Source organism: Emys orbicularis, chromosome 1, assembly GCF_028017835.1.
Source record: "Emys orbicularis isolate rEmyOrb1 chromosome 1, rEmyOrb1.hap1, whole genome shotgun sequence".
Taxonomy (NCBI): domain Eukaryota; kingdom Metazoa; phylum Chordata; order Testudines; family Emydidae; genus Emys; species Emys orbicularis.
In genome coordinates this window covers 167,503,745-167,522,567 of record NC_088683.1, presented here as the reverse complement: position 1 = coordinate 167,522,567, position 18,823 = coordinate 167,503,745, and the positions used below count along the sequence as shown (strand labels likewise).

At 46.8% G+C, this 18,823-nt stretch overlaps 1 protein-coding gene across 1 annotated transcript in view; it reads left to right on the top strand.

The window, feature by feature from the left end:
* ABI3BP (ABI family member 3 binding protein) overlaps positions 1-18,823 on the top strand; it is a 302,067-nt gene that overhangs the window by 260,505 nt on the left and 22,739 nt on the right. Inside the window, exon 48 of the mRNA XM_065423543.1 lies at positions 10,588-10,696. Within this exon, the coding sequence (XP_065279615.1) occupies positions 10,588-10,696 (109 nt within the window). The remainder of the gene's footprint in view (positions 1-10,587; positions 10,697-18,823) is intronic.

Below are 18,823 nucleotides of genomic sequence, written 5' to 3'. Positions count from 1 at the left end.
TATATCTCGACCTCCTCTAGGTCGAAGTCCTGGGGCAGGAGCCATCATGATCGAGACCGCTCTAGCCGTTCTGACGGCACCGTGCGCTCCTCCCGGACCTCGGCATCAGCGCGCACCCGTCTCTCCCAGGGCCGCACCGCACCGAGGACCAGTCTGCCCTGCCGGCGCTCGATGCGCCTCTGCTCCAGGCTGTGCCCTGGCAAGGACAATGGTGCCAGTGGGCACCGTGGCCTCAGGCACCTGTGCAACCAGGTCCTCGCTCCGTGACGGGTGCCTCTCAGTGCCGACCCTCGTCACCTTCCCGGCACCGTGATCAGGTCGTGGGTACCGAACCCCAGGCACTGACTCCGGCACCAAACCCGGACGTGGAGCCCATGATGCCATTGGCCGCCGATTGCACTACCTCCTCTCTCCACTGTTGAATGTCAGAATTAACTTTGATTCCATTAGGAGTCTAGTTACAGGCTGCTGAGCTGAATTCACTTTGGGCCAATGGTGCACCAGCACTGGGGCTCCCCTACTACAAGCTGAAATCACAAAAGAGCTAAAGTTACTAAGAGCTGAGATCACTGAGTGCTGTGTTAACTAGTGGGGGAGCCTGAAGCTATATTGCTAAGCGGCTGGCGGAGCAGTTTGCGGGGATGGCTGGAGGAGCAGCGAGTGGCGCGGAGCCTTGCGGGGATGGTTGGAGCGGCCCAAGGGACGGCGAGCGGAGCCGTTTGCGGGGACGGCTGGAGCGGCTCACAGGTTGGTGAGCCGAGCGGAGCCATTTGCAGGGACAGCTGGAGCGGAGCGGAGCAGCTCGTAGAGTAGAGCAGTTCGTGGGACGGCAGGAAGTGGACTGGCTCGTGGTGAAGGCTGCGGCGGAACCCCACAGAGAGACGGCCGGCCGGCCTCGGATCACGTAAGGTGCCCCTTAACACGCTGCGTGTCCCCCTTTTACTCTGGGGCTGCACTGACCAGGGACAGAGACTTTGGGGGTTGTTGGACTTTTGGGACTTTGGGTGGTTGCTGGACCCCAGAGACTTTGGGGGTGTTGGACTTATAGATTCATAGATTCTAGGACTGGAAGGGACCTCGAGAGGTCATCGAGTCCAGTCCCCTGCCCGCATGGCAGGACCAAATACTGTCTAGACCATCCCTGATAGACATTTATCTAACCTACTCTTAAATATCTCCAGAGATGGAGATTCCACAACCTCCCTAGGCAATTTATTCCAGTGTTTAACCACCCTGACAGTTAGGAACTTTTTCCTAATGTCCAACCTAAACCTCCCTTGCTGCAGTTTAAACCCATTGCTTCTTGTTCTATCCTTAGAGGCTAAGGTGAACAAGTTTTCTCCCTCCTCCTTATGACACCCTTTTAAATACCTGAAAACTGCTATCATGTCCCCTCTCAGTCTTCTCTTTTCCAAACTAAACAAACCCAATTCTTTCAGCCTTCCTTCATAGGTCATGTTCGCAAGACCTTTAATCATTCCCGTACGCCAGACCCCTGGTCCCGCTCTGGGATCTAAACCTGGTACTCTCCCGCCTCACAGGGCCTCCCTTTGAGCCGTTAGCAACGTGTTCGTGGTCCCACCTGTCGTGGAAGGTGGTGTTCTTAGTGGCTATCACCTCAGCCCGCCGGGTCTCCGAGCTCAGGGCCCTGACCTCTGAACCGCCGTATACGGTCTTTCATAAGGACAAGGTTCAGCTCCGCCCTCACCCTGCCTTCTTGCCGAAGGTAGTCTCGGCTTTCCATATAGATCAGGATATTTTCCTCCCGATCCTCTGTCCTAAGCCCCATTCCTCCAATGAGAAATGCCGCCTGCACATGTTAGACGTGCGCAGAGCGCTGGCTTTTTACCTAGACAGAACCAGGCCATTTAGGAGGTCCCCCCAGCTTTTTATTGCTTCGGCCGAGCGCATGAGGGGGCGACCGGTCTCCACCCAACGGATCTCCCACTGGATCACTTTGTGCATTCGCACCTGTTACAACCTGGCAGGGGTTCCCCTGCCTCCTATTATAAAGGCGCATTCGACGAGAGCTCAGGCCTCGTCAGCGGCCTATGCGGCTCATGTCCCTATTCAGGACATCTGTTGGGCTGCTACATGGTCCTCTGTCCACACTTTTTCATCGCACTATGTGATCGTCTCCCAGACAAGGGATGACGCCGGGTTTGGTAGGGCGGTGCTCCACCCGGGTAACCCCTAAAATTTTTACAGTTGAAACTCCTAACCGCCTCCATCAGGGATAGCTTGGAGTCACCTATAGTGGAATACACATGAGCAATCACTCGAAGAAGAAAGGAGTTACCTGTTCCGTAACTGGCGTTCTTCGAGATGTGTTGCTCAGGTGTATTCCATGTCCCACCCTCCTTCCCCTCTGTCGGAGTTGTCTGGCAAGAAGGAACTGAGGGTGGGGTGAGCACTCAGCCCCCTTTATGGCGCGATATGTCGCCGCCACTCCAGGGGTCGCAGCGGTGCTCCCCCACTACGGGTACTGCTAAGGGAAAAACTTCCGATACCGGTGCACGTGGCAAGCACTCACACCTGTAGTGGAATACACCTGAGCAACACATCTCGAAGAATGCCAGTTATGGAACAGGTAACTGTCCTTTCTGCAAACTCACTGTGTACTGATGTCAGTGACTACACAAGATGCAAGACAATGTAGAATCAGGCCTATACAAAATGTGTCTTCCCATTATTTATTTCTGCCTCCTCAATGCACTGTAGGTAAGTGGATTCTCTACAATCTGGTAGGATCTAATAATGATAATTCAGCTGTTTGACAATAAAAGGGAAAAGCAAGTTATTTAACATTATTATTTAACACTTATGTATAGCACAGTATTGTAGGTGTGCATAGCATTTTACAGCAATAATACAGACATGTTTCTTCTCTTCAGGAGTTTACAGTCTAAGGACCTGATCCAGCAAAGCCTTACGACTAACCAATAAAGTCGATGGGCTTCTACTCGCAGTAATAAGCATCACACCCCAGAATAGATACTTACAGGATCATCAGGCCCTAAAATAGTTATATCTTTCCTTTGGAAATCTGTAACCCAAGTCAGGTTTTTAGATTTAAAAAATAGTGAGGATAACTTAGCATTCATGTTCATCTTCCCATTAAAAAAAACAATGTATTTCATTAGTCTAATGGATGATCTTGCATATTGTCATTATTGCTAAGTGAAGGACTCCCTTAGCCTTGATGTACTCACAAGTCTACTGTGGACCTGTAGTCATACTCATTTTACAGATCTGTATAACTAGAGGCAAATTCAGTCTTTTCTTTCAAGGGGAACACATATAATGGTATAAAATAGTCTGCAGTCTGGTGTTTGGGAAAGAGGTGAGAGGCCTGCCCTCCTTCTAAAGCTAATAGATATAGATATAGATATATAACACTTCTACCCTGATATAACGCTGTCCTCGGGAGCCAAAAAATATTACTGCGTTATAGGTGAAACAGCGTTATATCGAACTTGCTTTGATCCACTGGAGTGTGCAGCCCCGCCCCCCTGGAGCACTGCTTTACTGTGTTATATCCGAATTCATGTTATATCGGGTCGCGTTATATCGGGGTAGAGCTGTATATGTAAAAAGCTTATATTATATACATAAAAAGCTAATATATATATTAGCTTGAGAAGGAGGGCCTCTCAAGTGGGAAAAGGCTGGTGCTGCCCCTGTGCCTCAGGCGGGCGCAGAGCGGTGTCACAGGGAATTTTGGATAAATGCTGCCCCAAAGTCATTCAGCCTGGGACCGGGACTTGAACTCTGCATTTTGGGATTGTCCTGCCCAATTCAGGACGGGTGATCATCTTATGCCTGGGTGTGTCAGTAAAAAAAGCAGACCGTATGAGAGTCAGAGATCGAGGAAGAAGGCTGAGCCTGCAAGCAGTGTAGGCTGTTTCTCCCAACTCCGAGATGGGGAATAACCCAGACCCATGGGAGCAGTGGCTAGAGAGGTGAATTTAAGTAAGGGAACATGCACGTAGGTCTCATTATTTAATCCAGTTCTCTAAGCACTGCGTAACTTTTGGGCAGAATAAATCACATTTGTGAAGAAGCTGTTCCTGTGTTGACAGCAAATGTGTGCTGACCACAGGCTCCCAGAGGGAAACTTGCAGATGGTGAGCCTGCTAAGTAGCACTGTTGGCAACCAGACAGTTGTAACCTAGAGATCCAGTTGGACAGTAATTGGATCGCGGGAGCTCACCACAAAGAGAAGTAGAGACATGGGTCTCACTTGAAAGGATATACTGGAGGGACGGGAAAAGGGTCTCAGCAAGCTCAGCCTACCCAGGTCCCATTACACTCACAACTCCATAACACTGGATCATTAAACATAGTTCTTCTTCAAGTGAGTGTTCACGTCGATTCCAATTAGGTGTGTGCACGCCGCATGCACGGTCATCGGAAACTTTTTCCATTAGCAGCTCCCATCAGGTCGGCCAGGGAGCCCCCTGGAGTGGCACCCTCATGGTGCTCAATATATGACCCTATCAACCCCCTTTCAGTTTCTTTTTACCGTCCGTGGAGGCATTGGAACTGTGTTAGCTTGCTTGCCTGCAAGTCTTTCCTTAGCCATTCTTAGTTCTTCACAGCTTTTCTTTTCTTTTATTGTTTAGTTTATTGTTTTAGTACAATAGCTTTGGTGAGTGGGTCATTCTCCCCTCACCCTGCCTTGGGCTCCAGGGCATGCCTCAAGCCCAAGTATTTAAATCTTGAGGTCTATGCAAGAAACCTATGCCCAACAGTGACCCTCACGACTCATGGTTGAGGTGTATAGGGGAGGCACATCAGTCCGAGCGCTGCAAGATCTGCAAGGCTTTCAAGCCCAGGACTAGGAAGGAACATGACTTCCATTTCAGACAACTATTAATGGAAGCCACACTCCATACAGTGGCACCTGACTGCCAAGTCCTGAGCTCGGTGCGGAGCGCCCCAGCATCGGTCCGCGAACCGGTACCAAGGGAGGACTCTGGTGCTAGAGATCCTCGGTAGCGAAGATCCCCGGCACCCCAGCACAGTGCAGCACCCCAGCACTGGTCAACATCCCCAGTGCCCCATACGTGCCATAAGAAGGCCGACAGAGGGCGCTCTCCTCAGAGAGCGCGACCATCCGGGGAGAATTTGCTGCCCCAGAGGAAGGACTTAACTTCCAAACAGCAAGATCCTGTGCCATCGACTCTGTCGGCACCGTTGAGTCCGGCACCCGGCAACTCTCCAGCGGGGCACTGCTTGGTGGAGGAGTTGGAACTCCTCTCCACCCCAGATACTTTCGAGGCGGCAAGGGAGCTCATAGAAAGTATTGCGCCTCAGCCCCTTGCTGTTAGAGATAAGCCCCCGGCACTGCCTAGACGGTGCCATCCAGAGGCATACTGGCAATGATGAGGCCCTCTTCCTCAGCAGACCGGCACCGTTCACGGCACCATTCCCAATCTACTTCACCCCCGGCACCGGTACAAGATAGTAAGACGCAGGAAATGCAATGCTCGGGGTCTTCGGCACCAGTTGCAATCACCCTCTATCGCCCATACACCACCGGACCACAGGAGCTATTCCCCAGCACCGATCTAAGACGGGGAAAGCCGATGCCGATCATCTACACGGTCGTCGTGGCACCCATCCCCGACTTCCTCTTCTTGGCACCGACCGCCGGCGCAGGGATCCTCAGTACCGCCGTGGTTGTCACCCTCTGGATCCTCGGATTCTGAGACCGGCTCCTACTATTCACGGTGCAATAGGCGTAGGTCGGACAAGCACGGGAGGCTTCGTCCTGGCAACCACAGTGGCCACCTACTGCACAAGGGCCCTTCTGGACCCCGTGGGCTTACCATCAGGCCCAGGGTACCCCTTCCAGGATTTCTAGGTCCGTTACATTGGGGCATCACCAGGCATAGTCACCTGCAGACAGAACCACCCCTCGTACTACAGAGGCAGCATTATCCAGACCACCCCCACGTGCTACAGAGGACACAACGGAAACGGCCCCAGATCCACCCACATCCCAGGTCCCATTGGACCACCTAGCACCACTTGACACCAATGCTACCCAGGACCAACCTGAGCACATGGTGGTCCATGACGACCCTGTGCCACCACTGGCCTCCTCTTCGTCTTCGCCTGATGAGGCGGTGGCTGGGGCGTCAGCTTCAGGTCCTCCACCCATTGACCACAGGGCCCACGAGGACCTACTCTGCCGCATCGCCCATAATATGGGCCTGCAGGCGGAGGAAGTCATTGAGTCAGAGGACCCGGTGGTGGACATTCTTACTCCGGAGGGTCCTTCCAGAGTGGCGTTGCCAGTAATTAAGACTATTGGCAACAATTATAATGCTCTATGGAAGACTCCAGCCTCCATTCCACCCACCGCCAGGGGTGTGGAAAGAAAATATTTTGTTCCCTCTAAGGGCTATGGATTCTTGTTCTCCCACCCATACCCTTGCTTCCTGGTAGTCTCTATGGTGAATGAGAAGGAGCGTCAGGAACAACAGGCATCGGCTCCCAAGACCAAAGCGGCCAAATGGATGGACTTCTTTGGCAGGAAAGTTTATGCTGCAGGGGTCTACAGCTGAGAATAGCTAACCAGCAAGCTATCCTCAGCAGGTATAATTTTAACTCCTGGGACTCTACGTCAAAATATAAGGAGTTACTCCCCACTGAGTCAAAAGCTGAGTTCTCGGCTCTGGTTGAGGAGGGGAAGGCAGTTGCCAGGACATCTCTGCAGGCCTCGCTCAACTCGGCCGACTTCACTGCACGTACCATCACCTCGGGGGTGGTCATGAGGAGAACAGTTTGGCTCCAAGTGTCTGGGCTCCCACCGAAAGTTCAGCAGACCCGGCAGGACCTTCCCTTTGAGGGTGCAGGGCTGTTCACGGACCAGACAGGTGCAAGACTTTACAGCCTTAAGGATTCCAGGGCAATGATGAAATCTCTGGGGATGCACACACCTGCTACCCAGAGAAAGCCCTTCAAGCCTCAGCCAGTGCAGCAGCAGAAGCAATACCAACCCCGCCCGAGGCAGGATACATACCGCCGTAGGGGCAGGAATTCCAGGCATAGGCCTTCCAACCCTCCCACAGGCCAAGGGCAGGGCCCAACCAATCCATTGTTGGGACCCAAGCAAGGGTTTTGGAGAGATGCCCGAGGACAGCGTACCAGCCACAATTACGGATCCTTCCCCCCGTTTTTTGAACCGTCTATCCCACTTCTACCATGCGTGGTCCCAAATAATGTCGGACCGCTGGGTTCTTCATACAGTCGAAGTGGGATTTTCTCTCCAATTCTGCTCCTCCCCTCCCTCCCACCCCCCTTCCTCGTCCCTCTTCAGGGACCCCTCTCATGAGCAACAACTTATCCAGGAGGTGCAGGCACTCCTCGCCATGGGAGCGGTGGAGAAGGTTCCTCAGGAGCTAAGGGACAAGGATTCTACTCCCGATACTTCCTAATCTCCAAGGCCAAAGGGGGGTCTCAGACCCATCCTGGACCTGCAAGGACTCAATCAGTTCATGGTGAAGTTGAAGTTCTGCATAGTCTCCCTGAGCACAATTATTCCTTCTCTGGATCCGGGGGGCCTGGTACGCTGCCCTCGACACGAAAGATGCATACTTTCATATAGCCATTTGGCTGGCCCAAAGACGTTTCCTGAGGTTCGTTGTCAACCACATACATTATCAGTTCACGGTGCTCCCATTCGGGTTATCAACAGCCCCCCGGATGTTCACCAAGTGTATGTCAGTGGTCGCCGCTTTTCTCCGAAAGAGACAGGTGCAAGTGTACCCCTACTTAGACGACTGGCTTCTGCGAGGGCGCTCCAGGGAGCAGGTGGAGTCCAGTCCAGGTCCAGTTATTCAGACAGACCTTCCAGAGACAAATCGACATTGTCACCCCCTCCCCTCCACCCCCAAATAGAATTCATTGAGGCAGTGCTAGACCCTGTTCAGGCAAGAGCCATCCTGCCAGAGCCCAGATTCCAAACACTGTCACACGTCATTCAGATGCTCAGACAATACTCCCCCACCACTGTGACGACATGCCTCAGCCTCTTGGGACACGCAGCTATGTCATGAGGCATGCCAGGCGTGGCTCACTTCAGGTTATCACCTGGGTTGAGACAGTCTAGACTCGGTAGTAACAGTACTGTCACGAGTCCTAGACACGCTAGGATGGTGGTTGGACCCTCGCGTGGTCTTCAAAGGAGTCCTATTCACTACCCCTCAACCATCCATGACCTTAGTAACGAACATGTCAGACCTTGGTTGAGGGGCACACCTAGGAGACCTACAGACTCAGGGCATGTGATCGCAGGCCAAGATCCTGCTCCACATCAATGTGAAGGAACTCAGCGTGGTGAGACCAGCCTGCCAGACCTTCCATACCATATTGCAAGGTCAGTGCGTGGTGGGCTGACCGACAACACCACCGCCATGTTTTACATAAATAAGCAGGGTGGAGCCTGCTCCTCCCCTTTCTGTCAGGAGGCTGTCCACCTGTGGGAGTTTTGTATAGCCCTCTCCATTCACCTGGAGGCGTCCTATCTCTTGGGTGCATGCAACAAGCTTGCGGACCACCTCAGCAGGTTGTTCTGCAGTCATGAGTGGTCCATCCGGAAGGACATCATCCACTCCATCTTCCAAAGGTGCCACCAGGAGCAACGGAAAGTGTCCAGCATTTTGCTCCTTCCAAAAACACAGCCCGGGATCAGTCTTGGATGCGTTCATAAGGCACTGGGGGAACCATCTACTGTATGCCTTTCCTCTGATACCACTTGTCCACAAGGTTCTCCTCAATATCCGCAGGGACATGGCAAAGGTAATTCTGCTCGCTCCAGCGTGGCCACGCTAACATTGGTACATAACACTTCTGGAGCTGTCAGTGAGCACCCCCATAGCCCTGCTGCTCCTTCCCGATCTGATTACACAGGACCATGGCCGACTGCTTCACCCAGACCTCCAGTCCCTCCATCTCACGGCCTAGAAGCTTCATGATTAAACACAAGGGTGCTCCAGTGCACGGAATCGGTGAGGGAGGTACTCCTTGATAGCAGGAAACCTTCCACCAGGGCCACCTACCTGGCCAAATGGAAACGGTTCTCATGCTGGTGTAATCGCAGTCGAGTATCTCCACTTCAGGCATCTATACCATTCATCCTGGACTATCTACTGCACCTAAAGCAGCTAGGCCTGGCTGGATCATTCATCAGGGTGCACTTCGTGGCCATCTCAGCATTCCACCCTGGAAAGTTAGGGTGTTCAGTCTTTGCCAATCCTCTGGTGGGCCGTTTCCTTAAGGGCATGGAATGGCTATACCCTCAGTCTTGCCCACCGGTACCGACTTGGGGCCTCAATCTGGTCCTAGCTAGGCTGATGGGAGCCCCAGTCGAGCTGCTCGCTACATGTTCCCTTTTGTATCTCTCGTGGAAGGTAGCCTTTCTGGTTGCCATCACATCGGCCAGGAGGGTGTCGGAACTAAAAGCACTAATTTCCGACCCCCACACACACGGTCTTCCACAAGGATAAGGTACAGCTCAGGCCGCACCCAGCTTTCCTGCCCAAGGTCGTATCCCAATTCCACCTCAGCCAGACATTTTTCTACCTGTTTTCTACCCCAAGCCATATGCCAACGCACAGGAGCAGAGGTTTCACTCATTAGATGCGCGGAGGGCGCTAGTGTTCTACATTGAGCGCACAAAGCCTTTCAGAAAGTCAAACCAGCTGTTTGTAGTGGTGGCGGACTGGATGAAGGGACTTCCGGTCTCCTCACAGCACATCTCTTCCTGGATTACGGACTGTATCCGTACCTGCTGTGACCTCGCCAAGGTCCCAGCCCCGGCTATAACTCGAGAAGAGCCCAGGCCTCTTCCACAGCTTTCCTGGCCCAGGTGCCCATCCAAGAGATCTGCAGAGCGGTGACCTGGTCCTTGGTGCATCCCTTTGCCACCCACTATGCCATCACACAGCATGCTATAGACGATGCAGCTCTCGGTATAGCAGTGCTCCAGTCAGTGATTCCTTAACTCCGACCCCACCCCTGTGGGAGAGCTTGGGAGTCACCTAATTAGAATCAATGTGAACAATCACTCAAAGAAGAAAAGATGGTTACTCACCTTCTTGTAACTGTTGTTCTTCGAGATGTGGTGTTCACCTTCATTCCAATACCCACCCTCCTTCTCCACTGTCAGAGTAGCCGGCAAGAAGGAACCAAAGGGGGGTTGGGTTGGCAGGGTCATATATTGAGCACCAACAGTGTGCCACTCCAGGGGGCTCCCTGGCCAACCCGATGGGAGCTGCTAAGGGAAAAAGTTTATGACGACCGTGCACACAGTGCGCACGCACCTAATTGGAATGGACGTGAACAACGCCTCTTGAAGAACAATAATTACAAGAAGGTGAGTAACCGTCTTTTTTAATAGGCTCAGGTTATAAACAAAGAATAGTTCATATGGGATACCATTATGACCTATAAGACGATAACATGGGAAATCCACACAAAGGAGGAAATCAGACAAGAAAAAAGAGAGGAATGAAAAATATAGAGGAATTAGAGCTTTTATTAAAGGGAAAATTTCTGTTTCTTTTAACTTTTCAGACTATGTGGTTTTATCAACTGTAAATGGAACATCTAATGGAACACAGAGGATCACTGTAACTACACAGCAAACCCACTGTATAGTGGAAAATCTAGAACCTAACAAAAGGTAATGCAGTAAGAGAACTTCTCAAATTCATCCAGCTAATTTAGACTGTCAGTAATATCCCAGTTTAAGAAAAAGATACAAATATAAGAACAAAGTGAGTTTGTTCTAATTCTGATGGGAAGCAGATTTTTTTTTAAATATAATTAACAGAGAAAATAATCTCATGCCAAGGATGTTGCAGATGGTCCAGACTCCACGAGCTGGCTATAGTGCAAAGGTGACATATTCAGTGACCTGGCAAAAAGATCCACAGTTGAATTTTTAAAAGTCTGCTGCCTCTTATGGAAAAAAAAATCCTGTAGAATTTAATAGGGAAAAAACTTACTATATTTTGTAGAAACATGAGTATTGGACTTTAACAATGTGCTAACATTTCCATATTTTTAACCATCCTATAGAATTCAGGTTTCAAGAATCTAGAGCAGGAGTGGGCAAACTTTTTGGCCCGAGGGCCACATCTGGGAATAGAAATTGTAGGGCGGGCCATGAATGCTCACAAAATTGGGGTTGGGGTTTGGACTCTGGGGTGGGGCCAGAAATGAGGAGTTCAGGATGCGTGAGGGGGCTTTGGGCTGGGGCGGGGCTGTGGGGTGGCGGTGAGGGCTCTGGCTGGGAGTGCGGGTTCTGGGGTGGGGATGGGGAGTTTGGGGTGGAAGAGGGTGCTCCAGGCTGGTGAAGACACGCTAAATTGATGGGAGAGCACTCTCCCATCAACATCTGTAATCCACCTCAACGAGAGGCGGAAGCTATGTTGCCAGGAGAGTGTCTCCTGTCGACATAGCATAGTGTGAACACCACTGTAAGTCGATCTAAGATATGTTGACTTAAGTTACTTTGCTTACGTAACTTAACTAACATAACTTAGATTGATTTACAGTGGTAGTGTAGACCAGGCCTTAGAAGCTATGTAAAGGGTAAGAGAGAGAATGTGTTTTCATTGCAGTCACAATACAAATACACCTCTACCCCGATATAATGCTGTCCTCGGGAGCCAAAAAAATCTTACTGCGTTATATCGAACTTGATTTGATCCACCGGAGTGCGCAGCCTTCCCCCCCCCCCCCGGAGTACTGCTTTACCGTGTTATATCCGAATTTCTGTTGTATCGGGTCACGTTATATCAGGGTAGAGGTGTACTGTAGTACGTTTGATACCAAACTGGGAGGGATTGCAACTGCTTTGGAGGATAGGGTCATAATTCAAAATGATCTGGACAAATTGGAGAAATGGTCTGAGGTAAACAGGATGCAGTTTAATAAAGACAAATGTAAAGTGCTCCACTTAGGAAGGAACAATCAGTTTCACACATACAGAATGGGAAGAGACTGTCTAGGAAGGAGTACGGCAGAAAGGGATCTAGGGGTTATAGTGGACCACAAGCTAAATATGAGTCAACAGTGTGATGCTGTTGCAAAAAAAGCAAACATGATTCTGGGATGCATTAACAGGTGTGTTGTGAGCAAGACACGAGAAGTCATTCTTCCGCTCTACTCTGCGCTGGTTAGGCCTCAACTGGAGTATTGTGTCCAGTTCTGGGTGCCACATTTCAAGAAAGATGTGGAGAAATTGGAGAGGGTCCAGAGAAGAGCAACAAGAATGATTAAAGGTCTAGAGAACATGACTTATGAAGGAAGGCTGAAAGAACTGGGTTTGTTTAGTTTGGAAAAGAGAAGACTGAGAGGGGACATGATAGCAGTTTTCACGTATCTAAAAGTTGTCATAAAAGGAGGAGGGAGAAAACTTGTTCACCTTAGCCTCTAAGGATAGAACAAGAAGCAGTGGGCTTAAACTGCAGCAAGGGAGATTTAGGTTGGACATTAGGAAAAAGTTCCTAACTGTCAGGGTGGTTAAACACTGGAATAAACTGCCTAGGGAGGTTGTGGAATCTCCATCTCTGGAGATATTTAAGAGTAGGTCCCTTCCAGCCCTAGAATCTATGAAGCTATAACTCTCTGCCAGAAGCTGAGAGTCAGGTTTTTCCCATGGTAAATGCTAATACAAAACTATTATATTTGTCAGCATACATAAGGCAACTCAGACTCCCACCTGTAACAAATTAAGTGAAGATTTTTCTATCATTATTGCAGCTCACATAACCAAACTCCTTCCATCTGAGATCCTTTACAACCATTTTAGTCATGATAATTTATGTCAGTAGTAGGATTAGATCAGAATTACAGACCCAACAGCAGCCATTTAGTCCTGCATGTCACTGGCTATTAAATAGTACCTTAGTAATAAAACAGTTTCCTTGTTCCTTCAAATGGTGACCTTCAGTATGTCTGCTGTGATTGAACAGGAAAAACATACCATTAATATTCATATTTTCCTCTAGGAAAGTATACAGCATAACATTATTGGTATTTGTCAAGTGCCTAGGGCTGTACAAAATACAACATGAAGGCAGCCCTTGCTCCAAAATACTTACAGTCTTGAAGAAGAAAAAGAAAAAGGCACTGGACTGGAAGCTGGGTGACCTGGGTTCTATTACTAGCTCTGCCATTGACCTGTTATGGGACTTTTCATTTCTCCGTGCCTTTGTTTCCCCTCCCACTCTTGTCTATCTTTTCTGTTTAGGTTGTGTAAACTCTTTAGGGCAGAGACTGTCTCCTATTAGGTGCTAGCATACCTAGCACAATAGGGCCCCATTCTGGGTTGGAACATCTTAAGTGTTAGTGTAATGCACATAAATAAATAATAATAAATTCACTAGGAAGTCCAACAGGAAGAGTAATTTCTAATAATTTTTTGTGGGGAGAGTTGTTCACTTCTTGTGGGCATTGTGGAAGAAGTGAGCGTTGAAGAGGGATCTGAAGGGAAGGAGAGTAGTAGTCTGGTGAACTGAGATGTGAAGGATATTTCATGCACAGAGAATGGCAGGCAATGATGCACAGAGATGGGAATGTGAGAAGACAATAAGTTTGTTAGCATGAACAGAATGCCTTCTGCTTTTTTAGTCTTTCTAGCAATGTGTGGAAGCTTGTGGTGCCGCTGTTCTGCCTTTTCCATTCCATGGATGAAATTGAACAGTTTGACCCCTGAGATGCCAAATTCACCCTGTTTGTGAGCACTACAATTCTCTGGGAAGGTGTTTTAGGTTTTTAAGCTCATCTGCTAAAATTCATGGATCACCAAAGAGTATGTTTTCATCGTAGTGAGCAAGGATTTAGCCTTGTGACTTCATTAATACTAGTGGAGCAATATTGTTGCATGGTACTGTAGTGAGGAGTGCCTTAGAAATGTGTGTTGTAACAATCTCCATGCATTGCACTGAAATTTCCCCTCTAGGTCACCTATAAAATCATATTTTGGGACCATCTTGGTAGTCAAGATGCAGGGCTGGTCAACTCCCTAATCTCTCATTCCTCAGGTCACCAAGGTCGAAGAACTCTGTACATTGCAGCAGGCTTTGTCCGGGTAGAGAGGGACAGAAGCTGAGGAATTGCTTTGTGTCACTGAACCAAAAATCTGGTCAGTTAAGGAATAGTGATAATGGACTGCTAAAGGAATCCTGTCCATTCTTTTTCTGTTGGAAGGAGCTAAAATAAAACATTTATAGTCCATCCACTCTATGACCACTATATTTGAACACGGTTGCAACATGGTTTCCCTGACCATTGCACACTGGGAAGGGTTTTTTTGAAGAATTGTATTGTAACTGTACCATAAAGCCATAATATGGACTTCCTTCAGGTGAGCAGTTTAGCTTTGTGTAAGGTGGGATCTTAATGTACAGCATGATTTGATTTGGATGGTTCTTAAAAGAAACAAAAACCTGTCCTCATTGGTTGGGGTACCTTGCGGACTAGCATGTTTAAACCTAATGGTTGCTAGCATGGTCTCCCTTGTAATGTACACAGGGCCTTTCGTGGAGAGGCTGAAGCCTTGAAGATCGTGTTATAAAGCATCTGTTTGCTTTGACTCATAGGAATAATGCCACTGCTGGCTATTTTCTCCTCTAGACGTGCCTGGTAATATAAATTTCAGAAACAAAATATTTACAGTAACTTAGTTCATAACCGAGGAGTTTATAGTTACTTAATTCATCCAATGATTGGTGCAAGGACTTCAGTCGAAACTTGCTTGCCTTGTAATCTGTACCTCAACCTTTTTGTTTGGTGTGAATTCAGTCTACTCCAAGGCATCCAGACTCAATGAAATGAGAGCATAATGTTCTGTTTGAAACCTGTTTTACTGCGTAAAAGGTACAGCCTTTAAATAAATGCATGGCACTGTCAGCTGCTCAGCAGCATGCATGAAATGTGCTGATGTTCTTATATTATTCCATTTTGTTGGATCGCCCAGAAATGCCACGTGTTTGCTCAAGACACAGACGTGTTGTGTCTGTTCCATTTTCTAATAGTCACACATGCCTGACAATTGGCATTTGTCACTGGTCATTTAAAAAACTTTTCCCTAGATGATTAGTGCCTTGGCCTCTGCACCTGGAGAACTGTCAGAAATAATGTTTGGAGAATTTCAGCATAAGGGAAAAATAATGTATCTTAAGACTGGTAAAAGTGCAAATAATCTGAAAGTACAAATCATAATATGCAGTGTTTGGTGGGTTGTGATTTCTCAAAACTACTACATGTTATTAGCACTAAGGAGTAATTAGCTAGGTGCCTGACTCCCTCATTTAAAACAATACGTGTTGACTACGGATCTAATATTCTGCTTATTCTTATAAATGCTTTGCCTTTCCATAGCTGTTTTCATCTATGGATTTCAAAGCACCTACGAAACAATTAAGTCTCTCCGGTGAGCTAGGTAAATCTACCCATTTTATAGATTGGGGCTTCCCAGAAGACTTTCTCTCATAGCATCAGTTTCTTTTCTGCCCATGTGCTCCTACAGTAGAGTAGTCTGTGTAATAGTTACATAGACATGATTATTAATTATTCTGCACTTTGTATTGCACTCATCTTTTCTAATGACTCTCTGTCCCCCTCTCATTTCACAGCAACTCTCTTTTCATACTCATCTTAATCCACCTTTTTCTGAGACACGCATCTACAAAATCAACTGTAGAATTTCCAAATATGGATGTTTCAGATTCAGATCATATTCCATAAAGCCCTCCTCCGTGCACACACACAAGTTCTTCTCTAACCTTTTCCATCCCAATGTGCTTTCACTCATAAGTGCCTCCATATTTTAATATCTGAACTCATTCTTTCAACCACTTGAGCTCGCTCTGGGCCAGATCCTGATGTCTTACTAAATTTCTACTCCTTTCTTACCCAGGCAAAATTCTCAGGATTTGAGTCCCCATAACTACTATGCTGATTAGGGTGGTGGATAGTTATCTTATAAATCTTCACTTTGCCCTTTTTCACATTTGAAAGCGAACATTTTTTGTGGTGGCTTCTCTGAGAAATTAATTTTACAGACGTGCTAGTGTCACAGTTTCCAACACTTCTGAGCAGAGAAAAATACCACTATGAGCAATAGCATTAATGTACTCATTTTCCACCAGATGGAAATGTTGCCTTTTTTTTTTTTTTTTTTATAGCAAAAACAGTTCTTGCTGTTACCTGAAAAGTCAACATTTGTTCCTTTTGGAAAACAACCAAAGTATTTGAAGCAAAACCACAAAAATGGTTGTTTTGATTAAAGCAGTTAGAATGTGATTTCCAGCCAGTCTTTCTCTACTAGTGAGAATTGGTTCACACAGTTCAACTTGTAATTTGGAGCCTGATTTTTCAGAGTTGTTCCCATTAGAATCTTGGGTGCTCAGCTCTTGTGAAAACCAGGCTTTTAGTCTTTTGTAGGATGCTATGTCACAAACAGTCATTAAATTGACTAAAATATGTCAGTGGCTTCTTAATAGTCCTATCTGGCACAATCTCTTCTTTATCAAAGGGGTAGCCATGTTAGTCTAGATCTGTAAAAGCAGCAAAGAGTCCTGTGGCACCTTATAGACTAACAGACGTATAGCAGCATGAGCTTTCGTGGGTGAATACCCACTTCTTCGGATGCAAATCTCTTCTTTGTTAATCTGTTCTTTCTAGGACTTCCTTTAAATGAATGCAGTCAAGGTTTTTTCACAATTTTTAGTATTTTTCCTCACTGTCATTGTTTTAATAAATCTTTGGAAGCTCGAAAATTGAAATTTCCTTAGTATGAGTTGTCTTTTCCGCCATTGTGTTTGCTTTACAGTGGTAGTGTTGTTCGTCAGCAACATCTTTCCCATAGCTAAAGTCAGTCTTGCTGCTTTTTTCTTTTCCTGGATCTTTTATAGCCCACATATTAATTACAGATGTTGTATTAGTTAGTCTCCAGTCCATTGCTTCCAAAGAAGTTTAGTATTTTTCTGCTTTTCTGGTTGTCTTATCTTTTCTACTATTTCCTTTAAAATTCTACGTGGTTCATATCTGCCCTAGGATTTTGTCAGTCTTCAGTCTGATTTTTCCGTCATCTATTGTGGTGACATCCTGATTTCCTTTAGTAGTTTTCCTTCCTCCTCTGGGCAGAGGTACAGTCTGTTTTCCCCCATCTCCCTCCCCCCAGTCTTTCTTTGTGAACACTGAGGCAAAGGATTTATTTTAAGAAATGTCAACCTCTTCTGTCTATAAATCATCCCCTACCAGCCCATAGAGGCCCTTCTGGCCTCTTATGTCTAATGTACTTGAAAAATGTTGTAGTTATTTTAACCTCTTGTGAGATCTTCTTCTCGTTTGTTACCGAAGAAGCTTTGTGTACACCATATGCTCTGCTGCCCCACGTACTATAGTACAGCTGCAATGAAATATGGGATTTTTTTTAATGCCAGATTAGCTCTTTGGTCCATCTAGTCTCTTGCCCTTAGCAGTAGCCAGCACCTAAAAGGAAGATAAACCCACTAACACCATTAATATGCTTATCCAATTAAGCCATGTTGTCATTGGGAAGAACAATTATTCTCATTTGCCTCAGGTGATTATATTTAATCTCTGAAGAATGAGATTTGAATACCCATATTGTTACCTTAACTTGCATAGCCATAAATGCAAGTAATATACATTCACAGAACACACAATAAGTGGCCAGGAAACTCTGCAACAATAAGAAAGTATATAACTTTGCAGAAGTTAAAGTTAAGTTAAAGTAAAATGTTACGATTGCATTGTTGTCATATTAGAATCAGAGATGTGCCAAATGGTTCAGGGGAAATTCAGGTAGCAGTTAAATTAGGCTGTCACCCCTCTAGCCTATTGGCAAAGATTTGTATTAAGAAGTTTTTGTTTTAAAACAAAATCTGTAATTTCTGTACCACATAGCAGTGTAAAAATTCCTTTTGGATTCCATCTCTGTGCATGTTTGTTGCAGGTATCAGTGTTTCAAAACTGCCTTTTCCTCCTTTTTGGGTGCATTTTCACAGGTCTCTTTGGATTAGATCATGTTCTGTAGCAAAGTATGGTTCCAGCAGATACACTTCATGATGTATATAAACCTACAGGAAAGGCAATAAAAATTCCTTATAAAATGAAGGTGAAATATCTAAAGTATATATCAGACTATAATGCATGATGGGTGATTTTATTCAAAAGCCTTTTTTAGCTGGAATATGCATACAATTATAAAACAAAAAAGGTAAATGTTGAGTTAAAGCTATAATTTTACCTCAGGGTACTAGCAAATGATTCTTCTGATGCATCATTTATTACATCACTAGAAGCTTTCAGTGATATTATAGCCTTTAATTCATAGTTGTCTGTTTCTGCTATCATTACGCTAGTGCCCCAAATGTGGTAGGCAAACATATAGGAAAATACATTCCCTGCCTCACAGATCTCTCACTCTCATGGCAACGTGACTCCGCAAGCAAGAGCAACAATAATAGATGGGGAAACAGGCAGACAAGGGTTAGTTGACTTGCATGAGTCTTATTACAAAATGTATTCCCTAGTATGCACAGAACTCCCCCAACCCACAGGATTTTTTAGGGCAAAGTGCTCCTTACCAACCCTTCCAGCATGTCCTTAATTATCCAGTCAACCACCTCACTATCCAACCTTCCTTTCCTCTCCTGTCCTCCATTACCATTCAACACCCTCTCTACTTGCTCCACGCAGCAGCCCTGGACAAGTGCTCCTGTGATTGTCATCAACCCACAGAGTACATCACCTAAAGCCACAGGCTGGG